Below are 20566 nucleotides of genomic sequence, written 5' to 3' on the forward strand. Positions count from 1 at the left end.
CTCAATGATGCAGAATTTAATAGCCAGTCCATCCCTGCGTCTCTCAGTATGGGGTAACGTTTATAGAACTGGTGTCATCATAATTTCACGAGGCTTGTAAAATAAAAGATCTTGTATCTGTAACAATAGACCACAGGAAGTCAGTAATCCGAGTTGGTTGCTGCCTCACAGTTCAATCCTCGCACAGCCAATCCGCAGACCCTCTTTTGCACATTGTGGTCTGGCAGGGGTCAGTAAGCTTTTTTCTTGGGTAAGGGTCATCACCAGTGGGGGGGGAACAAAATTTGGACCAGTCTATGGTGTTTGTGCACCTCCACTGAGACATAAACATAAACCTTTATTTGAGTACACCGTGAATGTTCTTGATTCTGTTTGAAAGCTTCAATGTAAAACATGGCTAGGATTTTCACAGCTTTTTCAGACTATACCACTTACACAGGATTACACATAGCTTCATGCAAACAATAGCTTGCTTACATGCATCTAGTGACAAGGCTGAATAGGGTTGATACTATTCCAGAATTTTTAATTTTGATGCAATACTAAAATCCAATGAAATAGCTACTTATTTCTATAACAGAGCAACCAAAATACAAGTCCTAGGCACCTAATATTTGGTAAGTTCTTGTTGTTAAATACTTAAAATGGTAAGCAAATACCTGCACACTATTTAAACTGCACAAAGACATTGGCAAGAGTTTGAGACATTGCCAATGTATTTGTATAATTTAGACAGTGTGCAGGGGGTTGCTTGTAATTTTTTCTTTGCACCTGTCTCATGGAAACATGCCAAATGCCAGTGATCCAACTATTCATCTACTCTGTCTTTCCAGTCATTATCTACAGACCTGTGAATTTGAGTGGAGCACCGCTATGCTGACAGCTTTGTTTTTTTATTTGCTGTTGTTTTTTTAAGTTTCTTACTTTGTGATAGAATTGAATGTTTGAATACCAGAGATGTTATCATTTAAAAACATAGTGAAATGCATCAAAGTATGGAACATTGTACTGTTTAGAACATAGAATATTTATCTTTATATTTATCTCTTTTTATTTTACCTTAACAGAATTTATCATGCTAATGCTAATGCTAAAGTAGCCAAGAACTGAAGTTAATGGGGTTCCACTAAATATTGGACAAATTAAGAATTTCAGGGTATTAGGTAAGTTTGAAAAATGCAACCTTGTGCACTTCTATCTGTTAGACATTTCCTGGCATCTCAACTAGCTAAAAAAAACCAAAACATTGAGACACACTTAAAACAACAAATGTCGACCTCAGTTCGGCTCTAAAAGGAACAGACCGGGCATCACCAAGGTCAGCATCTGTAATTCACTTGGGGCCTTAAACACTTTTTACACAATTTCATAGCAAACCATCCAACAGTTTTTGGATGGACAAATACATCAACCATCCCTCGAGCCATATTGCTAGCAGTGCTTAAACATTACACTGGCAATGTCAAGTTACAGCTAAACCATCCACTGCGATGGAACACAGATTACGCTTTCAGTGAGTAAAGGTCACGTACTTTGAAAGTCCTTTTTTCACGTCCCATGTTGTCTTTGAGTTCCTCTTTCTACAAACACAGATTTCCTTTTTGTTACCATCATCTAAACTATTCTTTGCATTTCACTGATTAATCCAACTGTATCCCCTCTCTGTGGCTTTTCTATTGGTTAAACATTCGCTTACTCTTCTAATAGGCTGTGACTTTTCATCTCCATCCTCAGCGCAATACAACAGCCAGAATGTACCCTTGTGTGATGTCTATTGTGTAAGACTATATTTACAGTGTGAATCGCTGAAAAAACTCCAAACCTCTCAGCATGTAAGCATCGATTCCAGTTAGCTTACCTCCATCCTTCGAGCAGAGGTTAAGCAGATTATGGACGGTATCCATCATCTCCTGCTGCTGCCTCTGCAGCGCCGTGCTGTTTCCCGTGGCCCGGCTCAGCTGAGCCTCCAGCTCCCTGATGACCCCGCTCTGGCTCCCCACCAGAGTCTGCAGACTCCCCTTCTCCTGCTTTAGCGTCTCCAGCTCTTCACGGTGTCGCATCTCCATTTCTAACATCTTCTGCTCCATAAGGCTGAGGGAAAGAATGGAGGTCAAGAAAAGTTTATTATGGAAAATTGGAGGAGTTTATAAATAAGGTCTTATCAACTTTGAGGGCATCCAAATCCATTGGAATAAGACGTGTTTTCACAGATTTAAATGGATTGAATAATGTTTTGAAATTTTCGGGAAGATGTTGTTGTTGCCGTCCTTGTTATGCAATACATTTTTTTTTCTTTCTCTTTTGTATTGGCAGCATGAATGGGGAGTAGTTCATTAAATCTAGCTCAATAGAATCCGGACACTTTGGACATTAACCTACTGGTACTTTATGATGAACTTTGTTGGAAATTATAACCAAATGTGGCGATGTTGTACTTTGACAATATGATTATTGTCCAGTGAGTGATATAGAAAAACATGGAAGATGAGCTTCATCAAATTAATTCTTGACTCATACGAGGTAAATGAATGAACCATTTCCATAGAGCTAATGTGAGGAATTTAATAGTGATGCATCTTTGAGAGCTACAAAAGCAAATACGCCATAATTGGCAAGATAAACTATTTCAGTATAGAGAATCTTAATGCCTTTAACTGCTGCCAAGGGTTATGATTTACAGCTGGCTGCCGAAAAGGTCCACGGTCTAAAATTTTCACAGCCAATATTTAACTGTTAAATAAAAGCAGGATGATATTTTTTGTCATTTTATTTTAAAATTTGTACAGGACAAAAAATAAGCGATGAGGCGTACTGCTTTGTCCCTAGGGGGCGCCAAAATTGACAAAAACCAAAAGTTCCTCACAGGAGCTTTTAAATAAACATCACCACTGTTCGGCCGAGCCTGAAGATGATATACGATGAGATCAAATTCATTAACTAATCATGTGATTCTCCCCCATTAAAGCTTAAGTAAACAGAACATAATGACATGTACAAAGATAGAATTTCGTAAAACAATTGCTGAAGATTAGGAAAATTGCCCTCAGAGCGAATTTTCCGTGACTCTCAAAATCATCGAAGAAGTCAGAATCACCAGAGATTACGCTTTTAAATAGGTTCAATTTTCAAAAGTGATTGTATGGAGTCCCCACAGATCCTGCAATGAGCGAATTGGACCGAACCCTTTAGGACAATACATCATCTAATGAGATCTCACTGGAACAATCACAGTCAAAGAAACGTTTTGGAGACATGACATCGTAACCAAAAGCCACATTTTAATTTCCTGATTTTGTAACCAATGCATAGTGATCCAACATGGAAAGAAAAGCCTTGTGCACTTTAGACTGTTTTACTTAACATCACAGAAAGCTTCCTATTATGCTGTTGTATATACAACAAATTCTTGTCTTGGAAGATGGACAAAATACATGGTAGTCAACAAGAGCTGGTAGCAAGCTTTTGTTGTATTTACACAATCCCCCCCAGAGCTCAGCCGTACTTAAGAGTGAGAACTGTTTAGCAGTACATCATCTTTACTATCTTAAATCTCCAATTTTCTCCAGTATGTTTACTGTACGGTGTTTGTTTGCTCAAAGTATTGTCTGTTTACCTGTTCTTGTCATGCAGCTTGCTGATCTCATTGGTCTGGACCATTAAGTCCTTCTCCAGCTTGTTAGTGGAAAGAGAGTTTTCCAGCAGCTGGATCTCCAGCCTGGATGTCTGATTCAGAACCTGCCATGTTAAAGAAAATACACAAAGGACAAAATGAGTTAAGAGGATGTTTTGTTTCTATATTTGAATAAGATATAGGAGCTAATATCATGCACATGTGCACCAAACCCTGAAAAGGAAAACCAAACACACGGAGCTGCATTTAGGCTTTTCTAGACTCCTGGAGGAAGTAACACACTGTACATTGGAAGAATATATAAACCATCAACTTTGTTTTCATTTTGTCAAGTGATCACCCAACACATGTTAATACTTAGCCGATATTAATCTCTGCTATGATTATCTTTTTCTAACTTTGCAAACAGTTATCTTTTTTTTTAAGTCCCATCGCTTACTTCACCACTTTCCATCACCTCCTCCTCCTCAAACTTTGCTAAAAGGGAGCGGAGCCAAAAAAACTCAAATAGGGGACAAGCATTTACATAGCATCCATGTTGTCCTTGGCAAGGTCTCTGCAACCTTTTAGGGGAAGTCGGAGGAGGAATAGTTTGATTAATAGCCCATTGGATGGGTCCTTTCAGAGTGAGCTTGTGTGCTTGAGAAAGACAAAGAGACAGAATGAGACATATCTACTTTTTATGAAGTTTAATTAAGTGTTACCTGTGTCTCAACGTCAGTTAGCTTTCGAGTCTGTGCAGCGGTCTGAGACAGAAGGTTGGTGCCCATTTCTAACATGGCGGCTGTGTGGTTGTGGACTGCACTCTGCTGCAGTTGAGCCATCTCAGTCTTCATGCTTTCCTTGATGTAGTTCTCAATCTGGGCACAAAGAAAGGTAACGGAGAGACATTTGACTCACAAAGAATACAGAGGACAACGTCAAAGGTAGAGACTCAGCAGTATATCAAATTGCCATACAGTAAGATGTTTTATTTGATTTAGCATTTGAACATAATATGCTGACAAAAACTAATTCCCAAGACCTGGTATACTATAATTTCACCTTTCACCATTTTACCACAGGGCTAACAAAAAGGTTCACACTGACATTAAGAAGCTGAATCCTCGATTAATACATAACCTGGTAAAAAAGAAAATTGGGACGTACCAGACTCAGCTTTTTGGCTGTTAAATACAAAGTTTGCCATCCCATATTCCATTCCATGTTTTAGTACAGAACCAAACTTCTATGTCAGCCTACATTAAGGGTCGTATTATACTTTCGAGACAAACACCAGCTGTTTGTAGGGATGTTACACTACATTGCAATTTAATTAAAGTCAATACAAATCCGAACAATTTAAATCGATGAGACAAAAAACATATACTGCAATAGTCTTTTTAAGCCAGCAGAGGGTGTTATTCTGCTTTTTGCTTCTGTTTTTTTGTCAGTAGCTTAAGAAGAGAGGCGAGCAGATATGGTGGAAGGGATTTAAGATTTAGGGCGAAAGCACCACTTTGATTCAACCAACAAGTAGAAGTGAGGTGAGCACATATAAAGGACAAGACAAAAGTGACTTTAAGTCACAACACTGTTGATTTTCACTTTAACATTTAACAGAAGAAGAATGTTTTGTTAGCAAGAAGTTTCATGAGTTAAGGTTAAAGGAAGCCGAACTTGCAGCGCCTGAGAATGACACCAATATTTAACACGATGCAGCTCTATTTAGTATTTTAATGGGTATCAATAACTATGTCTCAACTCAGGGAACTATGGGCCCTCTGGACTGGTGATGAAAATGGTTGACTCTTAGGTTCAGACCCTTCTGCGTTTGTTCTCATATTGTCTCCCGCATTTGCAGTTCATGTTGGTTTGAAGGAAACCTCATGATGCACTATAACCAACATAAACCTAAATAATGTTTGGATCAGCATTCCTCTGTTCAAATGCTGGGGAGTGGTTTCTTATGTAGATCTGAAAAAATGCACAAAAAGCATATTTTGTCCATGATTGAGCAGCATTCATGTGGAGAAATGGGTTTATTGAATATACTGTAGGCACAGACACATGTAGGTGGTTAACTCGGGATGGAAGAGGCAGAGATGAACAGATATTCACTGAAGCTTGTCTGGAAACAACTCTTTCATCTTTATCTACAAACAAATGACAAGATGAAGAAAGAGGTTTTGGGTCAGATAAGATTTTTCTTATGGATTAACCAATCCGAACATCTGTATATTCCAGTAAAATGTTAATTTGAAAGCTGTTGCTTCCTCACTGAGGCTCAGGTTGGTTTCTTGTACACATCCTTTTGTATTACTCATATGGTGTTTTACATTCTTTCCGTCCACTCGCTCAAACTGTACACTTATTCTACAAAGGAGGACTTGTTTGTATCACCAGAGCCTTGCTTTTGTTTCATAAATAAATTTGATTTAATTTTGAGTATCTGGTTGTTCTCATTTTGAACACGTCACTGAGATGATTCAATAATTCCGCAGAAGGGGGAAGAATTTTCAGAGTTTTACTTTTGCTCATCAATGGACTACAACAGCCATGTTTCAGCAAATGATCAGCCAAAACAAATTAATGTCAATCAGCACAACATCACGTGTTGCTGTCTTTAGTAACAGATCCTATCCTGAACACTGAACAGACTCTGGAACTAGTCTGTGGAAAGTCATGTGCAGAAAATGTTTTATTGGGAGTAACAGCAAATGCACTTGGTGACATCAGAAGTCTCAGTACACGCTCCCATCACCCTTTAGGGACAGATTGCTTCCATTATCTTGTTAACCCTGATGCACGGGCCAATTTTCCCATCTGACAGTCCAGAAGACGACAATAACTTTGAATTTCTCTGAAAGCAAGCTTGAACCACAAGTGTAAAACTTGCGTAAAAAGGCCGGACAACTGTCGTTTAAAAGAAATGGGAATTGAAATAAGTTTAAGAACAATCTTCAGGCAAGATCATTGATTTAAGATGAACATTTTCAGGGTTTTTCCATTAAGGTAGGTACAAATCTACATCTAGCACAAACGTATTGGCCATAGGCTGCTATCAGTTTGGTGTGTCTGACTTTTTGGTCCAAGAGCAGCTAATGAACATGACGCTTTGGAAGGTTTTTATTGCAGATTGTTCTTTGTTGACAGTTTGGTGTTTACCAGCCTTTAGGGCTCAACTTTGACGACTGTATTTGTTGGGTTTCACCAAATTTGACCATAAGATCAATCAATAAAAATGTTGATGAAATGGCAAAAAAGGGGGGTAATTTTATTTCATATTTCATTGCTGCTTTTTTTGTCATATCACAATGAATGATGGTACATAGAGCTTGGCTCGTAAACATCTGTTGTACACCACATTCACGTTGCAATATTGGATACTTAAAGTTAACAAATTGGCAAACTTGAAGATCATTGGCTAATGCCAGGCGACAGTATAGCCTCTGGGAGCAATGGCCAACTTTTCAGGGATTTATATGTTGCCATTGTCCACAGTCCAACTAGCAACTTAAGAAGCCAGAATAGTGTTCGTGTTAAGTGATAACTTTTTTTCTTTTTTTTTTACCTTTATTTGACACTGGATAGCGGTGAATGACATGCAGGAAAGGAGCCACAAGTTGGAGCCATCTGAACTTGCAGCTGGTATCTCAGTCAGCTAAATCATTGATATTTTACTGCCAATAGGTTCTGGGACTGCATTGCGATGGCTTGGTGTTCCACCTCTTTTATTCTTTTTGAAGTTTATTTTGGGACTTTTATGAATTTATTGATAGGACAGTGTATAGAGTTGGAAACAGGGGTGAGAGTGGGGAATGAATTGCAAGAAAGGAGCCGCAGGTGGGAGTCAAACCCACTCAAAGGATCATAGCCTCTGTACATGGGGTGATTGACATAATGGCTAGGCCACTTGGCACCTGTGTTCCACTTCTTTAGCTCTCTCCACAAGGACTGGATACCTACATTCAGCCAATACATTGGTTTTGGACCGGTTTTCAAGACCTTATGGTACTAAAAAAATAATTCTATCTGTACCAGTTGGTACAACCAAATCTTGACCTTGTTATTATTTTGGAAATTACAATAACAGTGTTAAATTGCAGTTAAAAAAGAAACAAAAATGGATGCACTGTTACATTTCAATTAATCCTAGCTTGATAGATAAAACAGTTGTAACAGAGATGTTTATCTTTCCTCTGCGGATTTGCACAAGTCTGCCAAGTGAAGTTAATTTTTCAATGCAATATCCTTTCTTGGCAACAGTATTAAAGTAAAATGTATCATTTTTTTGGGCCTGAATTCAGGCATAAATCACCTTCCCCTGACTGTGAACTACATAAGGCTGATATAAGTGTCACTTTCCACACTACCTCCAATGGTCTGGCCCAAGGAATTGGAAAGAAAACAGCAAGTGTGGAGTCCAAAGAGCCCAAGTAATGATAGATTACTTTGCCTGATAATGAAGCATAGAACATGAATGTGTTTCAGCCCATCTAGAAATGTAAAATGTCTGAATCCCATGGGTATGGGTTGTTTCTACATCCCCTGGAGTGTGGGGTGACTGCTTCAAATTTAACTGATTGGACATCTTACAACAATAGCTTTGCGGCGACTATTTCACTAAGATCATTGTGTTAACGGTTTGAAGACACAATAAGTCATCTTGGGAGAAAAGGTGTGAAGGCGACAGATGGCTGAAGGAAATCTTAACCCAGCAAACACTCCATGTTAGGTCTCTCAGGGAATGAGGCTGACTCACGGCTCAATGCGATGGGGGTCATAAACGGAAAGTACCAAGGAGAAACAAGATTACACAAACACGCCCAATCATGTAAAATTGGGAAGCAGTAAAATAGGCCTATGTGGGTGTTGGGTTATTTAGATGGCTTCTAACCTTGACTCCAGTTAAATGCAGTGCTTTGCAGACGGGGGACTACCAAGGGTTACTTTTGTCAGCAATGAAAACAACTACTGTTTCATTGCCAGAACTGAAATGCAAATTTGTGTCAGTTGGGAATGGGATTGGAAAGCTGGAATAAATATGATTGCATAATGAAAATGCAAAGGTTCAGGAGTTGTTTTCTGCTAAGATGTGGAGGTCTTATGGCAGCGACAGTTTTTCCCTAACCATTTTTAGGTTTAGAACCATTTTATATTTCATTACATGCAAAAGTTTTCCTTGCATTTCACCAACAGATGCTCGTAAAAAAAAGAATCTTCTTAGGAATGGGAGAATGATGAGAAACAGGGTTCAGACCAGTAAACTTGGCTTAAAAGCTTTATGGCTTGGTAAGCTTCTAAACGGAGCCCACCAACCCGGGGTTACATTTTTTTTTAAAGAGTGTCGCTCTGAACTGCATGGTCAGGTGTAAACCATCTAAGTATGAAATACAGTATATTATAAGACATCAGTTAAAATGAAGTTGTTAAGTCAGCAAACAAGCAAGCCATATAATAATTGTAAATCTGAAAAAACGTCTGTGTCTACAAAAGCCATGAATATTGTTATTTATTGCTTCTAAAGTCAGATCTTTAATTGAACTAGAAAGTGTAATAATACGTATACAATATTCAAAAGGTCTTACTTTTAGAGTCTGCTTGTAAAATTGTGCCATAAAACACTTAAAAAAAACACAGGATTTTCAACGAGGCACTGCTTTCATCCAAACGATAAATCTATTTCTCAGACACATTCCAGAAAGTAGAAGCATACCTGCCTCTGCACCCAGAAAATACTGAGCCTGTGGTTTTACAAAGACCACTGATTGCCAAGTAAGAGTCACATAAACACAAGTTTATAATGCCCTAAGTGCCACTTTACACGGAGACATAAAGGTTTTAAAGGTGGTGCATTTAGCACAGTATGTGGACCTCCTGTGATTTTACTGAAGATGTTGTCTTTATTACCTTCACTGCACACACCATGCAGCATGCACGTACAGACTAGTTGTTTTAGACAGTTTATGGGGTACAATTGGCTAATAATCATTTAAGAAACTGCTTTGGGCTGTCTGGAACCCAAATGACAAGATGAACAGCAGGATGCAGATTTGAAGGACAGCTCTTCACACAGAGGTACCCGAGTTCAGAAGAATGAATGAACTTCTGTATTCCAAGTATTCATGGAAAGCATCACAGACTTAAAAGCACAAAAGCTATCAGCCCAGATCTATCCAGTCCATTATCATGGAGGGGCAGCTTAATTGCAATCACTTGAGAGCCAGACCCAGGACAATCCTTAAAGATGATACTCCCTGCTATCATTGTTACAGATTACTGAAAATGTTTACCACTATTTTGACATTTCCCTTTAAACCAGTCCAAAAAGGGGGGTCTTGATCTTTCTCTAAACATCAGCAGTAGTGGTGCTGTAGATTTAGAAAAATAGTGTGTCTGGATTGTATAAAACACTTACTGCTAGAGCTCTATCACTTCTCTGCTTATCTCTTTGGTATTACCAGGGCAGTCAGGCTTCTGGGATGCATCTCTTACGCTCAGGCCTGGATCCATTTCTGTCCACTTAAATGGACTAGAGCTTTGGAGGCTGTTACCAACCATGACCCACCCCCCCAAAATCAGCACCTCCTGGTGTTTAAAAAGCCTTAGGACCAACGCCAGCTAATACACTTACACATGCTTATCACCAACCAACAATGGAAGGTGAATCTGACACCCACTCTTTGAAACTTTGGCCTATAGCTTACTCTAGTCAAGCTAAAGGAGATCTCTTCAGTAGAAGCTGTCTTTTATCAGAGACTCACTGGTTTGTTTTCCAATCCATCTTGAAACTGTTTTAAAACTCTGCATCTTAAACTCTGACAGGACTTAGTGAGTAAAAAATCTAACTAAACTCATAGCTGACCTCTGTTACATTAGCCCCAATGGCCAACATACAGGCTTTTACTCAGTTGCTGCCATATTGTATTTCCCTTCTTACATTTAACTTTAAATGTATAGCCTAATAATGTAGATTAGTTGAATCTGCAATGTTAATTATTCAATGTTTCCTTGAAGACAATGTTTTACCAAATACTTGAGCTACCTTGGTGTCCATATTCTGATGCCAACTTTTCATCCACCCTGGAAAAGTTTTCTGTCCCAATAGTTTCTCAACAGGGCAGACAAAGTGAGAATGGTTGGCTGATTTGTTGGATAATTCTTAGGGAAAACAAATCAGAACATCTAACCTAGTTTGAGCCCAAAATGATCTTCTAAGATCAAGCCAAAAGGCATTTTGAATATTATTACGATATTTTAAAAGCCATTATTTAAGTAAAAATATATGTAAATCATTATTCACCACCGAGTGTCGAGTATCAAAACACAAATTGAGAATTGAGGGTTGAAATGGTGAAAATGTTTTGATATGCTGAAATTTCAAATGACTAATGAAATCAGTAAGCCGCCAATTTACACAAGTAAACCACACTATAATAACAAGGCTTAGTGTCTAGAAAGTGTGAATAAATGGTCAAGAATGTGATGCTTAATCATGATTTTGAAACACAAATTGCGAGAATTTAAGTCAACTTTGATTTTGTTTTTGTTTTTAAGGATTAGGTCAAACTATCCAGAAATAAAGCCCTGAGAAGAAAAAAGACACAGGACCAACTGTTTGAGTAGCTTCCTTTGGGAGAATAAATATCATATTTCAAAACATTAATGTGGTTAATTTGCTTTTGCTGCAGGACAGATAACATTTCCCATTTGGCTATTTCTATATTAAGACAAAAGTACTAACAACAAAATCCTGCTACATGAAAGTTGCTTCTAACTTCAGAGGACTTCTAAATCAACAGTTTGACAGTGTTATGTCTACAAGAAATTCCTCCAGTGATTAACTACAGTATTTGAGCAAGATGAATCAGAATTTTCCTGTGTCTGTAGTATGTAAAGAAGAGTCAAATAAGGGATACAAATTAAGTTCTGGTATTGACTTATTCAAATAATGAACTTTCTCTGAGCAAGACAGAAGGACAAAGAACCATTTTGTGTTGAACTTTAGATCTGGAGCAGTCTGGAGCTGAAGTGCGCAGATCCAACAGAAATGTTTGCTTTTCTTTTATAGATACTGGTACGGTGGTGCGGGCCCTTGCTTGTTTTTACGATCAAAATTCATTCCGGAAATTAATTTTAAGAGAGGGTCTAGACGGGAGCAGATTCCAGTTGTATCTCATATAACTCAAAACACTGACTGCACGTGGAAGCCTTATAAAGACCTCTGCTCAAAACGTAATGAAAGTGGTTACAATAAAAGTGTTTAAAAAAATGTTCATTAAGAGGCATCTGAGTTTATTATCCAGAGCGTTAGCTGTTAATATCCATGTACATCAAATCTTTAACCTCCCAATGCTCAACTGTTCCAAATAATACCAGATGCAATCCAAGCAGCTAGCAGTGTTTAGTTTTATAAGCTCAATTAGCATTTAGAGTTGGCCAAATGTTAGCAAGGACAGCTTGTCTGTGCTGTTGACCACAGTCAAAATCAACAAAAAGATAAGTCTGCCAATGAATCATGCTGCGTTAGCTACCAGCTAAAGTTATCTCTACCCCTGTATTTAATAAGATGTCAACTACTGACTGTGCAAACCAATAGCTAATGCTCAAACAATAATTTGACAGAGTAGGCCTACCTTGCTTAGAATTTTTATATTTATATCACATTAATCTTGTACAATAAAAACTATAGGGTACATCAAAATGATATGTTAAGAACACTAACCATAATCTCTGATATATCGAAACAGCTTGGTCTGTAAGACATCCGTTAGCTAGTGTAGCATTAGCTAAAGTTAAGACTTACAGAGGTGTATTGTCAATTTATCATATATGATATCAAAACTATTTGGCTTATAACACAAAATGCAAAAACTTTATTTTAATGCAGTCATCGGTTGATATGCTACATTTTCTATGCTACAAATATAAGAATTTTAAGGTACCAGGCTAACACAACATAGCTTAATGAGGGCTACATGGGGATTCCTTGATGAGAAGACAACAACAATTCATATTCTGCAGTGTTATTTTAAACTTTTTAGTGTCATATACAGTAATATTTAAATAATACAGGTTGATTTTGTGCATATTATTTAGCAGCACCAAAAACATGTGACGCTTCCACACTATTGTATGAAGGTCCACCTTCAATGGAACAGTATCCCAAAGCAATACATTTGACCCCGTCCCAGACTGTCCTGGCTCAAACGTTCAATATTTCTTTCATGTTTGACAAGCTCCTCCTATAACAAACAAAATGTCAAGTGGTTTCCCTCTATGTTAAATGAAAAATAAATATAGAAAAGTTAAACTTAGGCGTGCATGTGTATTTTCACAAATCCTCCAGTTACAATCCTGCTCTCTAATGTCAAAACGAGCCTGGAAATTACCAATTAATTATGCGTATCAGGCCGTATGGGAGAGGAAGTACTTGCATTCACCCAAGTCATGGGAATGCAAAAGGAAAAACCAAACAACAAAACAAACCCGAACCTGTTTGTTCATCCAGAAGTCTTTTTACAGCGAGTACCAGCAGTGGGGCAGTCTGTAGTTATAAAGAGGTCAAACATGATCCCTGACGGGGACATTTTTGTGTTCTAATGTTAAAGGCAATGTCAGTCTGCCCCTTTTATTGAGGCACACAGGGATCCCACAGACCCAGCATCCCACGACTGAGGCGTTTACATCCAAATACTTGGAGAGAGCATTCCAGTGTGCCCTCTGAAAAACATCACAGCAGGGAATCCTCTGCCAGGAAGCGGTAGAAATAGATACAAAAGGACGTATGTTGTTTTAAGCTCAGCCATTGACTGTTGTATGTTAAAAACTTAGTTTTTTGGTTTCAGTGTTCCAGTTCAAGAGCCAGCAGCGCTATCTCTCAAGCAGGGTGTCTCTTCTAATCAAAATGAATGGGCATTTAATGACAGAGGCTGTTTCCTTCAACGTCACATTCCTGTTTATCTTTCATCCTAACATCCCATTAAGCGAGGACTCCAGGGTTTATAAACCCTTGCAGCAGTCGTCCTGGGTTACTATCACCACATGGCGTTACAGTTTTTCTCACTTGCCGCTCTTCGTATCTCTCTATCTCCCTGTGTTTTGATCCCCCTCCCTCTACTCTGCTTTGCTTTGCCTCTATCACCAAAGACAGACTGAGGCTATCACACCGGGTACGGATTATGTTACTTATGAGTCTTTTTGGTCTCTCCCACTGTTGCTTTAGAACACCAACTTCGCTATAAATCAAAAGAGTTGGCTGTGTGAAACTCTTTTAAGTGTAGAGGCTGTATGGAGTGTGAGTGTATGTATTTGGGTCTAAATTTCCCCTGAGTGACGCTAAAGCGACAGTTCATCTAAACAAGAGAGATGAGAAGAGGTGCGGTAGCCAGACTAACATCCCAGCAGCTGTTTCACTTATCTGTAACTGTTGGGAGAGGCAAAAAAAAAAAAAAGTTGTTGAAGTTCATAATCATTTGAATCTTATGTTTCAAGTCTGTGCTTTAATCTCTGAAACGTTTGCTAACTATGTCTGTGTCTTTTTTTAAAGTTGCAGGATATTGGTGAATTTTACAACAAAAATGTATTGATAACTGTTGCTTAATATTCCGAGCTTGTAAAAAAAGTAGAAGTACTGATTACAATGTTCATGACAATAAGAGGACACTTGTTGCGATTAATTAAAAACCAACAGTCAAATTTGCAGATGATGTTGATGCAAATTTCCCGCAAAGAGATGCTCTACCTCCAATGGATTTCGACATTGGAGACGTTTGTTCGTTTCATTCTTTCTTTGTAATTTGAAGATAGAATACTTTAAAGATACAATATGTAGATTACACCACCATGGGGCTCTCAATCAATACTACAGTAACAAAAGATGACGTTGAGGCTGGCGAGGAATCATAGGAGTAGTGAAGACGAGCGGGCGAAACCGACCTGAGGAAGAGAATATGTTAACCCACGATGTATCCCGAGTATAATTTACATGACGCTTTTAGAAAAGCAGCACATTCAGCAACAGTACAGCAGCTGTCAGTAGCAATTCCCGCTTCCGTATGAAGCTGTCTTTAACGTAACATCCAGTGTTTCCACGGCAACTATAAACATTCTCTGTCATGGCGGTTCAGCATGGCAGCCGCCTCGACAAGACACATCCCGTTACAGCTATAAAATGACGGGTTTCTCTTGCTTTGATAACTGTTGGAAATATTTGAGGTAATCTAAGTACTCATCAAAAGTACATTTTTAATGGATTTTGATATCTTAATGTAAACAATGTCATAACATTCTACATATTTTACATTTCAGTTAAAAGGTCAACATTTGTGACGTTAATAAACTTTCCACAGAAAGAGACGGTAAATATTTCCCTTTTAATTTTATAATAATTTATGTTTCAGAGCTTGTCCTTTTTTTTTATTTTACTCTAAAACTTAATAAGTACATCTACTTTTACAAGTGTTTTTTTTTTTTTTTCAGAAGAATTTGTTATTCTACTTGACTAAAAAAATGTATGGAGAACACACAGTGAACTGTGAGTGCAATCCCCGGCCTTTCATGTGCCCAGGTTTCTGTTTATTTTTACATCATTTAGGCTGAAGTGCACAGGATCTGTGTATAAACACAGTCAGAGGCAAAGGGTGGATCAAATAATCAAACCCAGTTCAACTAAACTGGTATCATAATGTTCAGACAAGAAAGCAAAACAGATTAGCACATTAAACAGGAATTTCAACCGCAACATCAGCCGTCCTTATAGGACCAAAGAGCATCTCCACCAAACACAAAACGCCTTACAGTGTCACACTTCAGGCTTTAGTACTTTGAGGGTTAGAATGTGATGAAAATGTTGCACCTTCTTTTGTATTGTCCTTAACTGCAATCTTTAAGTGGTTATCCTTCACTCTCATGTCCTTTATGTGTGAAAAAAAAAAACATGGTAGTAGTAGTATTAAACAAAATAGGCCTTGGGGTGAGAATTTTTTTATTGGTCAACTGCTGCTTCCAAGAAAAAGAATGAGCTTTGAAATTCAACTTTGTAGCCAACATGAACAAAAAGTGCTCATATAAGCTCAAAGTGAGGGATAGAAATGTGAACATTTGCACTTCTGTGACAGCTTTACAAAGTGGTCAGGATCATATGATTTGGTGAAAAGCTTCAGAGCAGCTTCTACAGTACATGGACTTCAAGGAGAGTCCGCCCTTTAAATCCCAGCTACTTTGATATTAAGGATGAAATTACCCAATTACCCAAGATGCAACCTCCTGTGTTTAAAAATGAAGCCAAAATATAAGTACAAAAAGTTGGCTTCCTACAGGTTAAATGATGTCACGGATGATGAAGAATACAAAAAATGGGTAACCTTGAAGGCATGAAACTTAGTTGTAGTTTTTTTTATAAAGAAATTAGGATTTAATTCTTGCAATTCCATTTTAACTTCAAAAAACAAGGAAGTGGCTTATTTTCAGGGCAATCCAAAAGAAAACGGGAATTCCAAAATGAATTTGTTTGACAGAACAGGCAGAAGCTCACATAAGGGTTATCCTACAGAAATAAGTAATCCCTGCAGCACTACACAGTATGGCTGTTTGACAGTCACTAAGAAAATGTGAGAGCCTTTTTCCTGTCCAAACTTCACCCCCGTGACTGTCTGTATCCGCAGAAAAAGCAACCCATTTGATCTTTTACAGACCATCAGTTAAGCTCCAGGTCATTTCATCCAAACACAGACTCATGTACGTCAAACAATGTGACACACACAGATATGTAGAAATGGACATTAGTGTGACAAAGATTCATCTCTACACACACACGCACACACTCACGCCTGGAAGATTGGTCTACCCATCTCAGAACCACTGCAAACATGTCATTTTAAATAAACATCAAAAACCATTTATACTTTGGTTGTAAACCCAGGCCAAGAAGCACATCCATCTGTTTGACAAAGACAGATTTATGAGTGAGGTTCTGTTAGGTCACAGTACAGCGGCACATTTTAGGCGTAGTCTGACGGCTTCTATGAGAAAATTATACAAGTTTGGGAAGGGCTAACGTAAAGAATAGCATTGTCAGTCTTCAAACCAATGGCAAACAATATGAAGATAAGCTCCTAAAAAGTATTCAGAAACCCGTCTCTGAACATACAGCGGTGAAAATTTGGTAATTTTCAGCAAATACATTTGGTCAAGAAATATGCTTGAATCACTTCACAACAACATCTGCAACTGAATCAAAGGAAACAGCCTGTGAGCTAGTTAGCAGTCTGTTAGTTTAGCTAGCACACTGTTTTTTTAAACCACAGCAAAAGTTTGATTTCTTTTACTTACATCGGATATCATAGAGAGTCCTATAGGAATGGAATGGTCTTCCATTTAACTTGCTTTGTACGTACGTGGAAACAAGGTGTAAGCCCACATACTGCGTAAAAACCATGCTAGCAACTAGCTAGGGAGTATAGTGTAGCACTCAGCCTTTTTTTGAGACAATTAGCATGACCCTTGGGAGTTGGTGGGGAACAAAACAGAACATTAGATTCAGAGTCAAAAGTTGGCAGAGGAAACAAAAGAAAATCTTAATGAATGCTTTTGTTGTTGCTTCATAAAATACTGAGGATGTTTACATAAGAAAGTGTTCTTCCATATTTGCCAGAAAAAAAGTTGATAAGCTGTTTCAATGTCATTTTCAGTATATTTTCATGCATCTTTTAAAATCAATACATAAAGAAATGTGGACATTGTTAACAGGGATTTGGGTATTGGAATGTAACAGCTATGAGTTGCCCATGTTGCATCTTAAAGCAGCAGGTGCTGTTTAATCACCTGCTAAAACATTACTGACAGGTGTCACCAAAGCCCACAAATGTGGTGAAAGGTCAACAACGTGAATGATTTCATAAGGAGTTTTGACCTTTACTGTAGTATGTTTTGATGGTGTTAATTTTTCTATCACTTCACTGCATCTGTAGTCACCCTGCCGAGTCCAAGACTGGTACTAATAAGAATGTGGGAAGCCTGGCTCTGATCCCAGACCAGGCAAACACTGCTCTGGACTGGATTAAGAGTCTGATTACAAAACAAGGAGGCAGATTCATAAGTTGACTGTGCATGTGTTTATTGTCTTTGTATGTGTGAATTTATGCATAGTGTCTGTGAATAAGGCTTCACACAAATCACAGTTCTTAGCAAATACAGACCTAGCACACTCAATTGTCCCAATACCACCCACATGAAACAGAGACAGGGTTTAATCAGACGGCCTACCAGTAAGTTGTGTGGGTTTAAACTGAAAGTTAATACATCTCAAGGTATTCACCCACACTAACAGATGTAGAAAGACTGAATAAACAAGTGAGGTAGTTCCTAAATGTGATGTGGTGGCTTTATGAACAAGTAGCTTCCATTCCACCATCCCAAGAACAAAACAAAGACAATGGAGCCAACCATTCGTCATTTGAAGATCCTTTTGGCCCACACTGCGAGGGAGTGAAACTGTTTATCTTCCACTCTGTCTTTACCTCTTTTTACCTTTGTTTTTCTTCCCCTCTCCAGCTGTCCACATCTAACTGATTCTGCAGGCCTCTCATTTCAAATTTCAGTATATCTTTCAACCATCTGATTGTTTTTTCCTTTTGTTTCTTCAATAGGAAACCATAGAAACACTCAAATCTGCTGGGCTGAACTCCAGAAAAGGTGAGCTGTTCTGTCTTCCTGAACTTCTCGAAGGCTCCCCGGTGTTGACAGACAAAGACATCCTCTCAAAGAGCAACATCTGTAGGGGAGAGTCGATGAGATGCTTCGGGGAGAGTCCGCCTCATGGGCAGCATGTGGGGAGGCTTTATGCATTTTCTCTCCAATTTCGCACACTACAGATTACAGTTTGGAATAAGTCATTGCTAGATTCGAGGGGATCAAACAAATAACCAAAAATTTGGAAAAACATAAAACGAGGCGGGAGCATTAAAGCGGACGTAGTATTCCGATATTTCATTCTACCGATCCCTGCCAGAATCAGCACCACAAGACAAGCATGTTTTCTCACTGTTATCTTTTCCTTGAAATAAAGCAGTTGTAAAATACTGACTGACACGTTATTGCAAATTCACACCGTGCAGACGTCCTGCAGTATCCACTGTAAGCATCCCAAATTCCCAAACAAAGATGTGTTTTTAAAGTCTGTTTAAGTTCCCTTGACCTCCATCAATTGTTGATTTACAGCGCACAGCCTACATGAACCTAAAATCTGCAGGAAAATAAATAGCACCAGATATGGGTGAGTAATATTATCATCTGCTATATTCATCAAAAGTCATTATAAAACAAAAATACAACTGAGATAAGGGCTAATTCTGAGGCTGTTCAAACATAGTTGGGATTTGCCGCAGGCTGTGATAACAGTATATTACTTGCTCGCTAACCACGCACCATAATATCCAATGTTTGGCTCTATCTCAGGTACTACTATCTCCTATTTAACTGATAATCACTCAACCTTAACAGTGGCTGAGATACAGCCATGAACCTAGGGCTTTTGGCAACTCTCTGGACCATAACTTACACTCTCAGTTCTAATGACTTCTACTTCCCTGCCCAGATTAATATTTATACTTCTCTTCTTAAACAGCTTAAACTCTGGTTTCAGCCATTTTCAACAGAACAAATATAAATGGCACAGTATAATAACAGATCTAAAATACACTTAGTATCTGGGTTGCAGAACAGTCCAATTTGTAAGCTATTGAAGCTTATTCAATCAATATGTTTATGGTAACAATGGATCAAATGATCAGTTATGTAAAAAGCAATGGACTTGTAATGATGGACCACCAGTTGGCTTCAAGGAAAGTATAGGCCAATTTGCAGGGACTATTAGCGCTGATGAGCATTTTACCTTCTTTCAGCTGTTTGTTTTGGTTTCTGCCAGCAACTTTAATGTTGTTTTTTTTCATCATGCTGCTACCAAACATCTACCAAACAGATGACAGAAAAAGTTAGCAGCTAGCTTGTGTTCATAACGCAGCATTTAGCGGCTATAACAGATGGTTCCTTAAGAAGGTGGTGGAGACCAAACAACAAACCAAACGAATATGGGACTTGTATCACACTGCAGATGGAGACAAAAATCTATATGAATGCTACTGAAGCTACCAGTCATATAGTCATAAAAAAATGTCAGATTTGCTTGTTTTTCTTCCTCAAAATGGCCAATAAAAATCCTAATGTAGGTTTTTTAACAGATGACTTCCCTGCGTGAGTGACACGTCGCAGAGCACTCATTCATAAAACCTTCGACTCCCAAATGAAGAAAAATTAGTACCGTTACGAGAAAGAATATACTCAAGGGCACATAGAAACACAAACCTATCAAAGGAAGCTCTTGATTTATTCCACAGATTCATCAACGGGTGCCAAGCTTCAAGCTATCAACAATGTTTTCACAAGTTATACCATAAATTCTGCATCCATTTAGCCAAGTGAACCATCTTGTAATTAAAACAAAATAAATCCAACGTAAGGTTCCCACCAGAGAGTAATTCACTAAAATGAGTGATGGAAAAGGAGGCACATACTTGAGTTGTAGCTGCAATAAGGTGAACTAGTCAGATTCAAGACACACAGTGACATTACCAAGAAAAACGTCTTAATTTATTGCCCTATAAAGGTAGAAAGGTATACAATATCTGTCTGGCCAATATCAAAACTTCAAACACATTTGGCCACATGGGTTGCATGGAAATATGATTTCTGGAAAGAGGGAGGTCTCAAAACAAAGTGGCTTTCCATATTGAGAGTGACAAAACTACTAAATGCCCCATTTCCTGAAAATCAGAAACATTAACAACCTTTGGATCCATTTTTTCACATCCATGTGGAAATATGGTGGCATGTTTTCCTTTATTCCCATGACATGCTAAGTAGAAAGCTCTGTTTCCTTTCCACTTCAGTCACAGT

The 20566-nt window shown here is 38.3% G+C and overlaps 1 protein-coding gene across 1 annotated transcript in view; it reads right to left on the reverse strand.

The window, feature by feature from the left end:
* Positions 1 to 20566, reverse strand: part of angpt1 (angiopoietin 1) — a 61591-nt gene that overhangs the window by 34645 nt on the left and 6380 nt on the right. The window contains exons 2-4 of the mRNA XM_020648457.3: positions 4336 to 4491; positions 3614 to 3735; positions 1859 to 2091 (exon numbers count right to left, since the gene is read on the reverse strand). Of these exons, the coding sequence (XP_020504113.1) occupies positions 1859 to 2091; positions 3614 to 3735; positions 4336 to 4491 (511 nt within the window). The remainder of the gene's footprint in view (positions 1 to 1858; positions 2092 to 3613; positions 3736 to 4335; positions 4492 to 20566) is intronic.

This window comes from Labrus bergylta, chromosome 19, assembly GCF_963930695.1.
Source record: "Labrus bergylta chromosome 19, fLabBer1.1, whole genome shotgun sequence".
Taxonomy (NCBI): domain Eukaryota; kingdom Metazoa; phylum Chordata; class Actinopteri; order Labriformes; family Labridae; genus Labrus; species Labrus bergylta.